We start from the raw sequence: 18,604 nt of genomic DNA on the forward strand, positions 1-18,604 counted from the left end.
GAGAAAGAGAAGGAGGAGAAGAAGCAGCAGCAGCAGCAGCAGCCGCCGCCAATAAATTAAAGTACATTTTGCTTCTGCCTACATTTCTTTTCAGAGAACATGATTTGAAAGACGGCCTTGGGAAATCTCTCCATGGATAGTTTTTAATTCTCTCTTTAGTTTTCCAGAAAAGAAAGTCTTACTGAATCCAGACGTTAAGTAATTTTCCAATCTGCCCAATGAAAGTCACAGAGGTGTTATCAGAATTAAAAGCAAAATGTATTTTAGACCACAAAGTGCTTCCATTAAAAATGGTGATATAAGGGTCTGGAGAGATGGTTCAGAGATTAAGAGCACTGGCTGCTCTCCCAGAGGTCCTGAGTGAAATTCCCAGCAACCACATGGTGGCTCACAACCATCTCTAATGTGATCTGGCCTGCAGGTATACATGCAGACACAGACATTGTATAATTTATATATGTATATATATATATATATATATATATATATATATATATATATATATAATGAAAAAAAAAGACAAAAATATTTTTTAAAAAAATGGTGATATAAACTGGTTGGTGGTGGCGCATGCCTTTAATCCCAGCACTTGTGAGGCAGAGGTAGGCAGATCTCTGACTTCCAGACCAGCCTAGTCTACAAGGGCTAGTTCTGGGACAGGCTCCAAAGCTACACAAGAAAACCCTGCCTCGAAAAACTGAAGGAAAAAAAAGGAAGGAAGAAAGAAAGGAAGGAAGGAAGGAAGGAAGGAAGGAAGGAAGGAAGGAAGGAAACACGGTGATATAGGGCTCAGAGGTTAAGAGCACAGATTGCTCTTCCAGAGGTCCTGAGTGGTTCAATTCCCAGCAACCACATGGTGGCTCACAACCATCTATAATGAGATCTTGTGCCCTCTTCTAGCATGCAGGGATACATACAGACAGAACACTGTATACATAATAGATAAGCAAACCTTAAAAAAAAATGGTGATAGTCAATTTATGAGCTATATAGCAACTACTGATATGCCTTGTTATTAAGTTTCTGTCTGCACCACTGTCCATGACAGACATTAAGCTGCCTTAAGCTAGCAGGAGAAACATAACACAAAACATAAGAAATAATGTGACCAGAGCCGAAATACAAAAATCTTTAGTCTGGCTATGTAGCTAAGTGATAGAAAACACACTCAGCACATATGAAGGCCTGGGCTCAAGTCAAACAAACAAACGGAAGAAAGTTCTGACCGTGGGTCTTTCTTATCTATGATGCCATAAGAACAAGGGGCAACAAAAGCAGAATAAATGACATCAATGAAACCTTTAAAACTCCTATCCCCATCTTAATTAATTTCAAAATATGCTTAGGAGTGTAACTGGTGGGCCATAAAGGAACCTGAATCACTTCATGAGGAGCAGCCAGTGTTTTTCTCAGCAGCTGTACCTTTTTGCATTCTACCAGCATGCCACTAGAGTTCCAATTTCTCTACCTATGACCAATTCTGGTGACTGCTTCTGTTTTTTTTTCTTTTTAGATTAAGGACACCTGTGCAGTTGTGACATAACCATGTATCTCAACATGGTTTTAATTTCATTTATCAACAGTGATCCAGAGCATGGAATTCATTGTTCATTGGCCTTTGGAAAGTGTTCAAATCCTTTGTCTATTTTTAAATTAGGTTGTTGTGTTTTTATTATTTTAGAGTTCTTTATATTTTCTGGGCACTAGAACCCTTATCAGATAGGACTTACAAATAATATTTTTTACACTCTATGGACTGTCTTCCACTTTCCTGATATTACTTTGATACACAAAAGTTTTTAACTCGATGAAATCAACTTATCTACTTTCTGCTTTGCTGTCCATGAATTCACTATCAGCCACCTGGTTTCCCTCAAGTTCTCTTAGTTGAGTTAAAATATTTTGGTTATATACAACACATATATTTCAAGTATTAAGGGGCTTGAGAGATGGCTCAGTGGTTAAGAGTAGTGGCTGCTCTTCCAGAGGACCCGGGTTCTATTTTCAGCACCCACATGGCAGCTCACATCTGTCTGTAACTCCAGTACCAGAAGATCTTGTATCCTTACACCAATGCACATAAAATAAAGTATTAAAAAAAATTCAAGTATTAAATCATAGTGTAATTACAATACACAAAGATTTGCTCATAGGAAGTACCTCATGGTATAAGAATACACCTCTCAGCAACACTGCGAAAGAGTACCCCAACATTCTTACGTACCGCCCACAGAAGAACCAGCCGCACTATTGCTTGTAAGAGTAGCTGCAGTCTCTGATGCTGTGGAAGGCTGGCTACTGGCCACAGCTGAAGTAGCATCAGAGGCTTGCTCAGAGGTAGATGGATTTGAATTGTTAATGGAAGCGCTAGGAGTTTGTGATTCCATTCTAGCAGAAGTGGTTGGTACTACAGTAGGTTCTACAAAACACAAAACATCAATTTAGCATTTCACAGCAGATTAAAGATGGGCTTTATTTTAATTAGAATTAGCGATTTATTTTTCCTCTTGGAGACAGTCTCTTGCTATATATAGCTAGGCTGGTCTTAGAATTCCCCTTAGAATGTGCTTATAGGCACATTCTCCACACCTGGAAAAGTTAAAAAAATGTCACTATGATAATGACTAAAATAAAGAAACAAGCATTAAAAACAAACTTCCTAGTAAGTATAAGTAATGGTAAAGAACGATTTCATGAAACTTCACTGCAACATCAAACTGTCAGTGAAAGATAAGAACTATATTTAAAAACTGCAACATGTTCTTGTACAATCTAGTTAAATAGATGTTGAAGGTTTTCCAGTAGGACTAGGTGTGTACATCAGTGGTAAAGTGTATGCCTAGCAGGTACGAGGCCCTAGGTTTGATCCCTGAACCAAGAGAAAAAAGTTTCCAGAACCTACTAAGTTTTCTGGTCTATTGATTACAAAGAAGAGAGCAAAGTTCAAGTTCTGCTGCTGGGCCACATGGTCAGACTATCAAACCACAAACTGCACTCTCTGGCATAGCATAATCCCAAGACAGGCTGCCCAGCCAGAGCTTCTGATTTTATCACAATATGACAATGCTATGAACCACTCTCCATGTCCTCACCAGGAAAACTAAGATGATAACAGATTCTTGTGCAAAGAACCATTAGGACAAAATGTGACCATTTAGAATGCACGGTAACATCACCCTTTACACACAGCAACCATTTCACAACATTAGCTATGACTTTTAATATTTATGTTAATGCCTTTGTTTTTGAAAGTTTGTATAAATGTTAAGTGAACACAAATATGAAGATTTTAAGAGTAGTAACACTCATAAATACTTCCCAATACAAATTATGAATGAGGTAAATTTCAAACATCTAATATCAAATTTTCTTCATAGTACAACAGCTCTAACTCCGACTTACCATCTTCATCAACAGTGAGGTCCACAACTTCTGCTGCATTCTGCCTCAGGGGCTGTATAACAGTAGAGATCCTACTGCGGTTTCGAGGCTCCTGTGGCCGACCTGTATGTGAACTTGAACCTTGGCTCCAATGAGATCTGGAGTGGCCAAGGGTTGATCGAGACCTTAAATGATATCAACATCAAGTTGGTAAATATAAATGAAGGATGGATTTTTTTCAGTCACTCTAAAACTCCACAAGCTTTTCTGATAAAACACTTAAGTTCTTCATGCAAGACTTTTCCCAAGAAGGATAAAAACAATGTCAGGCACTCAATAAACTGCTGAATGAAGGCGTCACCAACCAGAGGACCAAAGCAGACATGAGATGTTGCTATCATATCAACCACTCAAGTATATAAAAAGACAGAACGCTGCTCTTGGTAACTACTGTTTTGAATATTTACTTGGATTGTAGGTAATATTACCATACTTTGTAAAGAATGTCCCAAGTTCTTCACTATAATAAAGGAACACACACAAATCTCAAATACTATACAGTCATGTCTGTATAATCATGTCCCAGGCTATGTTTGCAGAATTTAACTTTGGGAACCCTATCCCAAGTCAAACTTCTGGTCCTACCCTAACATAATACTTATAAATCTTTACCTTTTTCTGGCCATGCAGTCTTTTAACTGTTAAACAACACCACCAAAATTAAAGTGGCAACTTTCTTAGCCACTGTTTTCCAAGGAGCATGCTGCCAACTTGGAGATGTGGTCATTGCCATTGCCAGCTGTGTGGGGCATGAACCCACATCAAAGTCTCATGCTCTACCTACTTAGCTAGCCGGGTCTTTTTCCGCTTAGGCTGAGTCAGAAAACCTCTCTGCTCGTCTCTAGCAAAACAAAGACCACCCAAGAAAATGTTGATAACAAGAAGTCGTGCTTGTCTCTGTTCTTTTGCTTCTAAAATCCCTTTTTAAGCTTGACTAGTCGCGGTAAGGCAACTCGCTGTGCCTGGCAGCTTGTAGTGGCAGGTTCCCCTCTTCCTCTGTGAACCTCAGGGCATGGGTGATCCCACTCACTGACACCAAGTTCCGCCCACCACCACACCTTATGGTCCCAAGTAACACAGAGAGACTTATATTAGGTACAAGTCTGCTTGGCTAATGACTAGGATTTCTCATCTGCTAGCTCAGTCTTAATTATCATAAATCTATATATTTTATAAGACTTATCGGAAGCCAGCAGAAGCGTCCTGTCTTCCCGGACTCACATGGTGACCCTGTGCTTTCTCTACCTTTCTCAGAATCCTCCTTGACTCCTAGTCCCATCTATCTTGTTTTCCTATTGGCCAACAGTACTTTATTTATCAACCAATAAGACAACCATATACACAGAAGGACCTCCCCATCATAATACAGAGAAGTAAAGAGACAGCAGAGAAAGAGTTCCTGGAGTTGGCAGAGATAAAGACATTGGCTAGTCTATGAGTTTGTGAGTCATAAAAATCATTACCTGCTTGAACTCCTTTAAGCATTGAATCACAACCTTAAATACCTTAAATGAATGGCACTACACTCTTCTCAATCACTCGCAAGCATTTAGGATTTTATGTTTTTTAAGGATTCAAAATAATGATTAAAGAGTATTTAGGGATAGTGTGATAATATTCTTATCCTACCTAAGACTTCAAGAGAACAACTAAATCTATTTTTGAAAAACGAGGCAAATCATTGTGTATTGGTGGCACAAGTCTTTAACCGAAGCAGTTGGGAGGCAGAGGTAGGCAGATCTCTCCATGAGTTAGAGGACTTGGGTTGTTCTAGTGGCTCTCTGTAACTACAGTTTCAGGGGATCAAATGACATCTTCTGACCTTGATTGGCACAGCACATATACGATACACATACACACATGTAGACAAAACCCACACAAATAAATAACCTCTGCTTTTTTTTTTTTTTTTAATTCTTGAGGGAGGAGGGAGGGGAGGGAGGGAGGAGAGGAGAGGAGGGAGGGAGGGAGGGAGGAGGGAGGAGGGAAAGGAAACAACTTCCTGGTCATGAGAAGCCACATTCTAACGGGAAAGTAGCAAGTAGAAAATCATACACAATCCTCAAATGTACTTCTACAGGTACTCTAACATGAAAGTTAATATTCATCTACAGTCTAGTTTGGTGCATAAAACAAGCAACTCATTACAACTAATATCAATATTTATCATCATCTTAAGCACAGGGTAAGTAAAATATTAATTTTTTATATCAGGCAAGAGGCCATGGTGTCAGAAGTAATTCCAGCTATCTATCTAAACAAGTGAGATCTTTCTACCCACTTATTAGTTCAAAACTTAGCATGATCAAATGAAGAATGATATCATAAACATCCTTAAACTTGACTCCCATAACATAATAGTACAATTTTCATGCGTATCAATGAAGCAAGTGACAAGGGTTGTTTTTATATCAATAAGTGAATTCAGAATTATACCCAGTATTTATATATCACTCACAGCAAAACCTCATAGTTCATGAATTCTGACATTACAAATTAAACACCATTTTAAGAAATATTAAGTTAAGCCAGGCAGTGGTGATGCACAGCTTTGATCCCAGGTGGAATTCTGTGAGTTTGAGGCCAGCCTGATCTACAGAGTTAGTTCCAGGTCAGAGAGGGCTGTTATATAGAGAAACTCATTTTTAAACCACGCCCCAAAAAAAGGTTAAAAAAAAACAAAAAAAGTAAAACTGCTAGAGCAAGTGGGATGATGATAAAAATACTATATATCCCCTAAGATTCTAGCTCTGCTGGTCTGAGACAGAATGTTTGCAACAGTGAACTTTACTTTCTTCTCCAAGTGAATCTAATGTGCTCTGGCTTTAAAACTACTACTCTAGTACAATTATAATCAAATAGAGAATATGGAGTAACAGGTAGCAAATACGTTAAAGTATCTACATTTAAAAGTTCAAGTATACTATACAACTAGGAAATAAAACCTCACCGATAGCTTTCTCCAACTGTAACAATCTCCACTTCACTGTCAGTTGAGGTAACATTAATTTCTTCATTGGCAGTGACCTGGGGAGTGAAGGAAGCTTCTATCACCACAACATCTTCATCAATACTTCCTGAAAACAAAAAGCAAACCCATTTATGTAAGCTAACTACTAGGCAAAAGTTTTATTTTGACCTTGAAGACTATTAAATTATTATGAGAATAATGGAGTTATATATACAGCATCTCTTTTTTGTTGTTGAAGAGTCAACAGATGAGACTAAAGAGTCAAAAACTGTTACAACTTCAGAAATGTTAAGTGAAGAGAAAAAGACAGGGGAAGGAATAAAAGCACCTGGTAGTAGAGGGTACTTTGGGTGGGAATGAGTACCAAAGGTAAAGAGCATACGCTTAGGAACTGGAATCACACTGCAAGAGCTCTCACTCTGTGTTTGATGTGCCTTCTATAGTTCTAAAGGTCTCACTCAGGACAATGCACACAGCAGCAATGAATAACTCACAAGTAGAAAATGTTCATTTCTTACTCCCATGAAAATGAGAAACCTTACTATCCACACAGCCTATAGTTTTTAGCCAACATCTGTACTGGTAGGTGATTAAAATTAAGGCAGAGGGTGTTTTATTGTGACGGCTGAGACATGGAGTGTGGCTTTTTAAGAGTCATAGTCACTATGAGCAAGCTCATCTGCACTGGGTAGGATCAAACTGCTGTGGTCTCCTGCTCACCCTGCAATCCAAAAGCATCCCTCCCAACACCCCAGTTATCACCATTCTACTGTGTTTAAGAACTTGACTGTGTCAGATGACTCACGTAATTACATGGCAACATGTTTTTTTTAGATTTATTTATTTACTATGTATACAGTGTTCTGCATGCATGTATGCCAGCAGGTCAGAAGAGGGTACCAGATCTCATTATACAAAATCATGAGTCACCATGTGGTTGCTGGGAATAGAACTCAGAACCTCTGGAAGAGCTGCCAGTGCTCTTAACCTCTGAGCCATCTCTCCAGCCCATGGCACAGTATTTTGACTGTGCATGATCAGCTTATTTCACTTTACAAATAGCTAACAGAAATCAAGAACTGCCCACACAGAGAGATTTTTATCCAGTTGTTCATGACAACATATTCACAACAGCCAACTATGAGAAACAATTCAAATTTCATCAGCTGGGTAAGATAACTATGTATGAAAAAACTAACGAGGAGAAACTAACTGCTGGTCCATTTATTTATTTATTTATTTATTTATTTATTTATTTATTTTTGAGACAGGGTTTCTTTGTGTAGCTTTGGAGCCTATCCTGACACTCACTCTGTAGACCAGGCTGGCCTCCAACTCACAGAGATCCACCTGCCTCTGCCTCCTGAGTGCTGGGATTAAAGGCGTGCGCCATCAATGCCCGGCTCTGCTGATCCATTTATAAACCTTGAAACTTTATACTGAAGCAGACAGCACATAGGAAGGGCCACATATAGTTCGTTTATACAAAAAGCCCAAGCAAGGTAAACCATATTCGGCAAACAGATGAAAGGCTGCATGAGACTGAAGGGAAAGCAGAAACAGAAAGTAAAAACAGGAGGCAGATAAGAGTTCTGAAATTGCACTGTGGTCATAGTTTTACAGATTAAGATTACAAAAAAAAAAAAAAAAAATCCCAAACTGGGTGGTGGTGGCACACACCTTTAATCCCAACACTTGGGAGGCAGAGGTAAGAGGATCTCTATGAGTTCGAGGCCAGCCTGGTCTACAGAGCAAGTGCAAGAATAGGCTCCATAGCCACACTGAGAAACCCTGTCTCAAATACAAAACAAACAAAAAACAAAAAGAAAAAAAAAATCCCATAATTTAATCTGTATACTACCCCCAGAAAAACATGATGACCACATGTGTTCCCACTATTATCCACAGATAAGCAAACTGATTAAGTGCATTTGGAAGAATAAGCATAAAATATTGACAAAAATAGTAAAGATTCTATAATCAAAGAGTGTTCTTCTGCAGAAATACATGGACAAATGAAATTAAAAAAATCTCAGAGGAGCTGAAGAGATGGCTCTGCAGGTAAAGGCACTTTGATACCAAGACTGCTGTTCTGAGTTCTACCTGTGGGATCCACATAACGGAAGGAGAGAACTAACTTCCTCAAGTTGTCCTGTGACCTTGACACTCACAACCCACCCCCACACATACAATATAATAAATAAATTTAAAAAAATTCCAATAGTAAATCTAAATGCACAGGGAACATATGGCAATGATAACATCTCAAATCCATAGGGGGAAATGTTAAGGGTGATTGGGGACAGCTGGATAGCTACATAAATTCAGATCCCCTGAATCTATGTAAAAAGCTGAATGTGGCAGAGCATGCCTGTCACCATAGTACTGTAGGAACTGTAGAGAGAAGTCTTGGTGCTCAATGGTCAGCCAGCTTAGCCAAAAATATGAGCTGAAGTTTCAGTAAGAGACCAACTGTTTCAGTAAGTGAATAAATGAGTGAATGAATGGTTAAATATAAGAGAGGAACCAAACACACACACACACACACACACACACACACACACACCTTATAAGAAAGTCTCATATCCATAACTAACTGGAAACTCCAAAGTTTTAGTGGTATAAAACAGTAAGTTTAAAAAATAAAGAGGGGCCAGGTGTTGGTGGTGCACGCCTTTAATCCCAGCACTCAGGAGGCAGAGGCAGGTGGATCTCTGTGAGTTCGAGGCCAGCCTGGTCTCCAGAGCAAGTGCCAGGATAGGCTCCAAAGCTACACAGAGAAACTCTGTTTCGAAAAACCAATAATAATAATAATAATAATAATAATAATAACAACAACAACAACAATAGAGAGGGGTTGGAGAGATGTCTCGGTGGTTAAGATCACTGGCTGCTCTTACAGAGGATCTGTATCAATTTCCAGCATCCACATGATGGCTCACAGTCTGTAACTCTGGTTCTAGGAGATTCGATGCTCTTTTCTGGCCTCTGCAGACACTATATTACACACACAGTACATGACATATATGCAAGCAAAACATACACATAGCAGAATAAATGAAATGAGAATTCTCTAAAACAAAATAAATTAAAATGAGCAAAAATTAACAAGTAAATCAGTGGGTCAGGTATGGTTCATTGAGGAATCACAGAAATTAAACAATAAAATGAGCCCAAGTTTATTAGATTATCTTAAAATACCTGAATTTTGCTGCACATACTGGTACATGCCTTTAATCCCAGCACTTGGGAGGCAGAAGCAGGAGGATCTATGTGAGTTTGAGGCCAGCCTGGTCTACCAAGAGAGTTCCAGGACAGCCAGGGCTACACGGTGAGATCCTGCCTCAAAATAATTTAACAAACCTGAATTTCTTGACAAATACTACATGGATCAAAATATAGATAACAGCCTCACTATAAGTTAGGATAACTCAATCAATGTGCAATCAGGTTGCTATTAACCCAATTGACACTTCATTCTGGCTTTCAGTTTACAAGCAGAAATGTTAATAAACTTTAGAAGCCAATTAATAAATATACATCAAGAGAGAACTATTTCTCAGAATTCTGGTTAATCTGACACACGAGCTGATGATTGTAAAATATCATCCAACACTAAGTTCAACTAGTTTATTGTAGGTGAATTGACAAAAATAGTGAATAATGTAAAATTGCTGTCTCTTAGAGTTTAAAAGCACTATAAAATGCTCAAATTTCTATCAGGCACCACAACAAACCCACAAATGTTAATGCACACTGATATACCCAAGTATAAAACAACACTGACACTGACACTGACAAACAAAAGTAGTTAAAAATTGACATCCTGACCAAAATATACTTGACTTAGTTACTAGGCCTGGATTCAAAGTCAAATTTTTAAGCGCTCTAAGGCTTTTGCCAGTCACTAAATATGAGATGCTTTTAATAATGGCAGTATTCATATATGTCTAGGGAAAAAGAAAACTGTTTCCAAAAATTCAAGAAACTCAATTGAAAGAGTAGAATATTTTTTAGAAAAACAGAACTAAGTCCCATCAATATTTCAATTTCTTCTGAATTACAACCCATTCAAAAATGATTCTCCAAATGCACAGCTATAATCAGAAAAGCACAGGGAGGATTAAATGAGACACACTCGAAACTCTCAGAACTGCACTGTGGCATCATCCACTTTTGAGAGCAGAGGAACTGTACACAAATTCCTTGGACATTCTAGTACAGCACCTGGTAACATTTTAGTATATATAAACTATGGCACACTTTCAGATGTTATTCAGATATATTTACACAGGTGTATAAGCTTATGTAAGAAATATTCATCAGAAAGAGCTGGATGAATTATGATGGAACATTCAAGCAGAGGAACTGCACAACTGTTGAATAAGTAATTGTGCAGGCTAATCCAAAAAGTCCTTTATTATTTATCTCTCCATATTTTCTGTTGGAGAGAAACTATTAACAGTTATTACTTCTGGGCAATAAGAATGAACTCTCTAAGAAGGAAATTTATCTTGTGTTTTTTTGGTGCTTTTATAATTCTGTATCTTGTGCATTAAACTGCTATTTTATTTTACAGGTAGGGGTGTTTTGCCTGTGTGTATGTGTGCACTGTGCATGTAGTGCCTGCAGGGGCCAGAAGAGGGCATCTAATCCCATGGGACTATGTAGGGAGCTGCAGAATACCGCACCCAAAAGATGGCGCCGGTTTCCGCCCTCCGCCAGCCCGACGGCGAGCGCTCTGTGGTAAACAACTCCAAATTTGGTTAAGGTCATGTATCCTCTTAATTCTGCTTGGAGACAACCTATCCTGGCGCGCCACGTAGGGTTAGGTGATTGGTAGATGTAGACTATATCAGGCCCCGTCTCCCTCGACCCAGGGCCGCCGCCATTATACACTGTAAAAGCAAAGAGGTTCCCGATTAAACTGTGTTGAAGAAGATTCCTCGGTGTGGCGTCGTTCTTGCTGGTCAAGGGTGGACGCCGCAAGTGGTGGCCCATACGGGGAATTCAGAACTTCTCACAGTCGGGGCAGCGCCGGTAAGTTCCCAAGGTAAGTGGAACTGTAAAGTCCGAGGTGAATGCGGAGATAGGTCTCCAGTAAAGGAGCACCAAGGTCCTCAGGAAAGAGGAATTAGGTCTCCAGTAAAGGAGCACCAAAGCCCTTGGGGAAGAGGCAGTAAAGTCTCCGAAAAGGAGCAACACTGTTCGCAACAAAAGCGAACCGAAAGTAAAAAACCTCGCTTCTGCTTTAACTTGCAGAGTGAGAGTAAGTTAATGGACCCCGCTATTATAGTGGTGATTTGGCTGCTTTTTAACATCGCAGTGTGGGCTTTTGTTTTCTGGTGGTGTTATCCGACTTGCACACCTTCGGAGCGCGCTAACTAAGACAAAAGCACAATGGGATCGTCACAATCACATCCAATTTTTCTGGCTCTTCAAGAGCTGCTTCATTCTAAAAATTTAAGGTTAACTAAAGCCACATTACAGAGGTTCATGAATGAATGCGACACCATTGCAACCTGGTTCGCAGCCTCGGGCAATCTCACTGTGGATAGTTGGGATAAATTAGGGAAAGACCTGGATTTTGCCTGGGAGCAAGGAACGTTGAAGCCGAGTGTTCGCCCAGTTTGGCATCTGGTGCGCAGCTGTTTAGAGGACAAAGGGGGAAATAAGAAAGGTATAGCGAATGGACAGGCTGCCCTTGAAATGCTCCAAGAAGAAAGATCAGAACGGTCAGAAAGTGAGAAAACAAAGGAGAAACCGAAAAGGGATAAGAAGCGAGTCTATCCTTCTCTAGGAAGGTTGAGGAAGGAATTAAAAGAACCAGGAGAGGATTCAGAATCAGAGCAGGATATATGTGAGGATGAGGACATCATGGAGGAAGAGGAGGAAGAGATTATTGAGCTCATGGAAAAACATTCTTTATAAGTATCAGAAAAACAGCGTCCTAAAATGGTGACTGTAAAACAAGGGCACCGCCCTATCGCTCCTCCCCCCTACTGCTCGAAAGAGGAAGTAGGAGATCCTGGTTGCTCCACCTTCTGTCCGGAAGTGTGGCGTACGGTTCGTACTGAGCTTCGGGTTACTCGACCACTGGCTTATCCAGTTTTTACAGATGGTAACCAACAGAGATATCATGAACCAATAGACTTTAAAATAGTCAAAGCTCTGGCAGAATCGGTACGCACCTATGGGGTGACGGCAGCTTTTACAATTACCCAGGTAGAAGCACTCGGTCGCTTCTGTATGACACCCAGTGATTGGACGAATTTGGTAAGAGCTTGCTCATCACCAGGACAATATTTGGATCGGAGAGCTTTCCAAATTGAGTTTGCCAATGATCAAAGTGCGATTAATCATGCAGCTGGTGATCAATATTGGGATGTGGACATGCTTCTTGGTCAAGGACGTTTTGCACAGCAACAGACAGGATATCCTCCTCAAGTGTATGATCAGATTAATCAAATAGCCATTAGGGCTTGGAGGTCTCTGCCTAACAAAGGTGAGGTCAGTGGAAATCTTACAAAGATTTCCTACAAGGTCCTATGGAACCCTTTTCAGACTTTGTGGCAAGAATGGTAGAAGCTGCAGGAACAGTGTTTGGGGATCCAGATGCTGCTATGCCTTTGATCAAACAGCTGATTTATGAACAGTGTACAAAAGAGTGTAGGGTTGCAATAACTCCATATAAGGGTAAAGGCCTTGAAGTCTGGATGAAAGTCTGTAGGGAGTTAGGGGGTCAGCTGACTAATGCTGGCCTAGCAGCTGCTGTGATGCAATTAACTAAGAAAGGAGCTTGCTTTAAATGCGGCAAGCAAGGGCATTTGAGAAAGCAATGCCCCGAAGGAGGAAACACTAAAGTCAATAACTCTGCTCCGCGCCCTAAGCAACCTGGCTTATGTCCTAGATGTAGAAAAGGAAATCATTGGGCTAAGGATTGTAGATCAGTAAAAGACATCAGTGGACAGCCTCTTGTTCAGGGGTATGGAGGAGCCCATCCAAAAAACGGACGACGGGGCCCACGACCCCAGGGCCCACAAATATATGGGGCCATGGAGGATCAGAACCAGGAGCAGAGTCCCGAAACCTGGCCCTCTCTTCGTCATCCGAGGGACCGAGGAGAGCCACTACAGGCTCCTCGGGGCTGGACTTCCGCTCCACCACCAGACTCGTATTAACTCCCAGAATGGGGGTCCAGCTTGTTGATACTGATTTTAAGGGACCCCTTGAGCCTGGCACAGTAGGTTTGCTTATAGGAAGATCATCTGCAGCATTGAAAGGTTTACGAGTACATCCTGGAGTTATAGATCCTGATTACATGGGTGTAGTAAAGATCATGGTAGAATCTCCTAGAGGGATTACAGCCATTTCTCCTGGAGACAGGATAGCACAGCTACTGCTTTTGCCAAGTTTGCATGACAAGTTTCCAGCACAAGCCAGAGAGAGAGGAGAGGGAAACTTTGGCTCCACTGGATCAAACTTAACTTTCCTAGCTTTAGACCTTGATCAACGTCCAACCCTTGAGTTAATAGTGAATGGTAAGAAAATCTTAGGCTTACTAGATTCTGGAGCTGATAAGAGCATCATAGCCACTAAAGATTGGCCCTCTGGCTGGCCTATACAGGTTTCTTCTCAAACTTTACAAGGTTTAGGCTATGCTAAGGCTCCTGATATGAGTGCTAGACAATTGCCTTGGAAAGATCAGGAAGGGCATTCAGGGACCATGCAACCTTATGTGTTAGACTTACCAATTTCATTATGGGGAAGAGATTTGTTAAAGGATATGGGTTTTAAACTCACAAATGAATACTCAGAAACATCTCAAGGTATCATGAAACGAATGGGATACGTCCCAGGCCGAGGCCTCGGGAAACATCTGCAGGGTCGTACCAGTCCTATTATCCCACAACCAAGACCAAAGAATCTAGGTCTGGGTTTTTCCTAGGGGCCACTGAGGGAGGTATTCCTATTACCTGGAAAACAGAGGAGCCGGTATGGGTTCCTCAGTGGCCACTTTCCTCTGAAAAACTGGAAGCTGCTAAGACTCTAGTGCAGGAGCAGCTGGATCTGGGGCATATAAAAGCCTCTGTATCTCCATGGAATACTCCTATTTTTGTCATTAAGAAAAAATCTGGTAAATGGAGACTGCTTCACGATCTTAGAGCTATTAATCAGCAGATGCAAATTATGGGCCCTGTACAACGTGGTCTTCCACTTTTACTTCTTTACCTGCATCATGGCCTATCATCTCTATAGATATTAAAGATTGTTTCTTTTCCATACCTTTGTGTGCCAAAGACTCAGGGCATTTTGCTTTTACGCTGCCCTCTTGTAATCATGAACAACCTGATCTAAGGTATGAATGGATAGTGTTGCCACAGGGGATGGCCAATAGTCCTACTATGTGTCAGTTGTTTGTAGCAGAAGCAATTTCTCCTATGAGAGTCGACTTTCCAAAGATTAGATGTGTTCATTATATGGATGATATTTTATTGGCTGCTAAAGATGATAGAACACTCAATAAGGCATATACAAAATTGGTAAAATTGCTTGAGATGCATAATTTAGTCATAGCCTCAGAAAAGGTACAAAAAGACACTTTGTTAACTATCTAGGGGCTAAGATTCTCCCTCATACAATTATTCCACAAAAGATAGAGATTAGAAAAGATAATTTAAAAACTCTTAATGATTTTCAAAAGTTGTTGGGAGATATAAATTGGATAAGGTGTTATTTAAAATTACCTAATTATGAGTTGAAGCCATTGTATAATATTCTCAATGGTGATTCAGCGTTAGATTCACCTAGGCAGTTAACTGCTGAAGCCAGAGAAGCTTTAAAGAAAGTGGAGACAGAATTACAAAATGCCAGCCTTAAACGGCTAATAGAAAATATGGATATTCTTTTGTGTGTGCTTCCAACATTCTCCCAGCCTACAGCTTTGCTATGGCAAGATGGTCCGTTACTATGGATTTATTCTAAATCCTCCCCAGGAAAAACTATTGAATACTATCCTGCAGCGGTTGCTGACTTGGCTCAAAATGGGATACAGCAATGTATTCAATATTTTGGGAGACTACCAATTAAGATTATAATCCCTTATACTGCTCAACAAGTTAAGATACTTTGTGGAACTGTGGATGATTGGGCAATTCTTCGATGTGGATTTTCAGGAGAAATAGATAATCATTATCCAAAACACCCTCTAATGTCATTTTTTAAAGAACATCCAGTCATTTTTCCTAAAATGACTGCAGCAGCTCCTATTGCTGGAGCCACAAACATTTTCACTGATGGATCCAAGACGGGCTGTGGAGCCTATATGATAGAGCATCAGGATCCAGTGCAATTTCAATATCAGCCTGGCTCCCCCCAGATTATTGAATGTAAAATTGTTCTTGAAGTGTTTAGAAATTGCCCGTTCTCCTTTAATCTGATTTCTGATTCGGCATATGTTGTGAATGCTGTTAAGGCCCTGGAGGTTGCAGGACCTATCAAACCTAACAGTACAGTTTGCAAACTCTTACAGGAGTTGCAAAAGTTGATCTGGCATCGCAATCAGAAATTTTTTATACAACATATTAGAGCTCATACCAAATTGCCTGGACCTCTATCAAAAGGCAATGAGATCGTAGATCTCTGTACTAGAGGGGAATATGTATTTTTCACTTCCTCTATGGAACGAGCACAGCAATTTCACAAACAATTCCATGTATCTGCAAAAACTTTACAGCAAAGGTTTCAGCTATCTCGAGCAGAAGCTAGACAGATAGTATTGAATTGTCAACAGTGTATAACCTTTTTACACCCCCCTAGCCTGGGGGTCAATCCCAGAGGGCTATTGCCCTTGAAGATCTGGCAAATGGATGTAACTCATTTTTCAGGATTTGGAACTCTTAAATATATCCATGTGTCTGTGGATACCTGTTCAGGCATCATCCATGCCACCCCTATGAGTGGGGAAAAGGCTCGCAATGTCATTGGACATTGCCTTGAGGCGTGGGCTGCCTGGGGAAAACCTCAGCAATTAAAGACTGACAATGGTCCTGCTTATACAGCTCAATCTTTTACCTCCTTCTGTAAACAGATGGAAGTCCAATTAAACCATGGCCTGCCTTATAATCCCCAAGGACAAGGAATAGTTGAAAGAGCCCATCGCACATTGAAAGAATGTTTATTAAAACAAAAAGGGGGAATAGGCCATGGTAGAACACCAAAGGAACAACTATCTTTGGCTCTCTTTACTCTGAATTTTTAAAATTTGGATTCTCAAGGCCTTTCTGCTGCCGATAGGCACCAGACTCAGGCACCTGCTCAGAAGGGCTATGTAAAATGGAAAGATATCCTTACGGGTCTGTGGCATGGACTGGACCCAGTGTTAGCATGGGCGAGAGGTTCTGTTTGTGTTTTCCCTCAGGATCAGCAAGACCTGGTGTGGATTCCAGAGAGACTAACGAGGAGGTGCAACAAACAAGATGAAGCCTCCGATATTGATCCTGCTGCTGACCTTGACAACATCATGGCTGATCCAGGCCAGAGAACAAATCCTGTGGGCCATAGCGAAAGCATGGCCAATTCCCTTGCCTGTTCATAGCACATCTAAAGTTTTGCCTGTCTTCTTTTCCACTAGTTGTGAATTGGGCTTGCCTTGTGTCAATTTAGACCCTGACACTGCCCAGTATTTAGCCACTAATATTTCTCTCCATGGAGCATTATGCTTCTCCCTTCTTAATAATTCTAACCCATGCATTTGGTTGAAGAATGGTTCTATTGGCAATTGGCTTGATCCCCTTACTAATAACCAAATCTCGAGTGCTATGCTCACTGAAGCCCTGACTCAGTTTGGTACAGGCGCTAGTTCTGGCTCCGGCACTGGTACAAATGGGAACAAGGATGTAAATATCACTACATTTCTGATGCTGATGGAGGGGCTCCGACCCTCAAATTCAAGCTTTAGTCAAGAGAACTCCACTGCTCGACAAGTCTTGCCTTATTGTGCACCCAATCGAGGCTATCCTCCTCATTGGACGCCTTGTCAGAGTCCGGACCACAAACTTAAACAGATAGCTCCAGGTTTTGAATTTACTCCCCCTCTTGGCAAGTATCAGTATAACCTAACTCAGGGAGGTTCCCAAAGAACAGGCAGTAAAAATACCTGGCCATGGTTTCAATGGGTACTCTCCAACGAGCGTGGAGCATTTACTTCCCTTGAACCTTTTGCGGTTCTCCAGAATCTCTGCATAAGACTTCTTAATGTTTCTGGTACAAGGGATGAGAAGGGACCTTCTCTTAAGAATCTATCAATACATAAAACTTTGAATAATCTCACTGTTCCAGCTAGCCCAGTATGTTTGAAAGCTCCTTTTTTCTTTCTGCTCTCTAATGCTACTGATGTTACCAAAGAAGTGATCTCATGCAATTAGACTGATGTCTCCTGCATTGCTAGCCAATGTTGGAATGGTTCTGCTAATACAGCAGTAGTGATGAGGATTCCTATGTATGTTCCTATTCCGGTCAAAGTGGATACAGGAACGTTTCCCATTACGGAAATCATCAGAACCAAACGGGATTTTGGCATAACTGCAGCACTGGTTACTGCCATTACCCTTTCTGCAGCAGCGGCTACGACTGCCGCAGTTGCCATGGCTGCTCAGGTCCAATCAGCTGAGACAGTCAATGACATTGTGGAAGAAACAGCTACAACATTGACTACCTTGAGATCTATTGATGGCCACTTAAAAGCTGGCATTCTAACTGTGAACCAAAGAGTGGACCTGTTGCAGGAACAGGTGGATGATTTAGTAACCTTAACTTCCATAGGATGCATTCATTCCTTTTCTTCTTTGTGTATCACCTCCAGGATGGCCAACAATTTCACGGAGAACAGCAACCTGAGTTGGCAGCCGAGTGCCTACCTTCAGGGAAATTGGAGTCAACAGTTCAAGAACCTGACAGACACCCTGACACAACAGATTATTGCCGTGAATGCTACACGCCTGAGCCTGCCCACTGTTAATACCCTCTTAACTATCCTTAAGCGAGCCTTTAGTTTAGTTAAGGAATGGGCTGGAGTAGGGGTTATGTTTTCCATGATGCTGTTAGCCATTTTTGTTTGCCTGTGGTGCCTATGCAGGATCAGGAAGTCTCAAAAATCCTAAGCTGCTATGTTGGTACAGGCCTTTGCTGCTG

The 18,604-nt window shown here is 40.8% G+C and overlaps 1 protein-coding gene across 7 annotated transcripts in view; it reads right to left on the reverse strand.

The window, feature by feature from the left end:
- Nucleotides 1–18,604, reverse strand: part of Rnf111 (ring finger protein 111) — a 73,111-nt gene that overhangs the window by 22,585 nt on the left and 31,922 nt on the right. For all 7 annotated transcript variants that reach the window (XM_027411234.2, XM_027411232.2, XM_027411235.2 and 4 more), the window contains exons 3-5: nucleotides 6,392–6,518; nucleotides 3,403–3,566; nucleotides 2,225–2,419 (exon numbers count right to left, since the gene is read on the reverse strand). In XM_027411234.2, the coding sequence (XP_027267035.1) occupies nucleotides 2,225–2,419; nucleotides 3,403–3,566; nucleotides 6,392–6,518 (486 nt within the window). The remainder of the gene's footprint in view (nucleotides 1–2,224; nucleotides 2,420–3,402; nucleotides 3,567–6,391; nucleotides 6,519–18,604) is intronic.

The sequence above is a fragment of the Cricetulus griseus genome, chromosome 4, assembly GCF_003668045.3.
Source record: "Cricetulus griseus strain 17A/GY chromosome 4, alternate assembly CriGri-PICRH-1.0, whole genome shotgun sequence".
Taxonomy (NCBI): domain Eukaryota; kingdom Metazoa; phylum Chordata; class Mammalia; order Rodentia; family Cricetidae; genus Cricetulus; species Cricetulus griseus.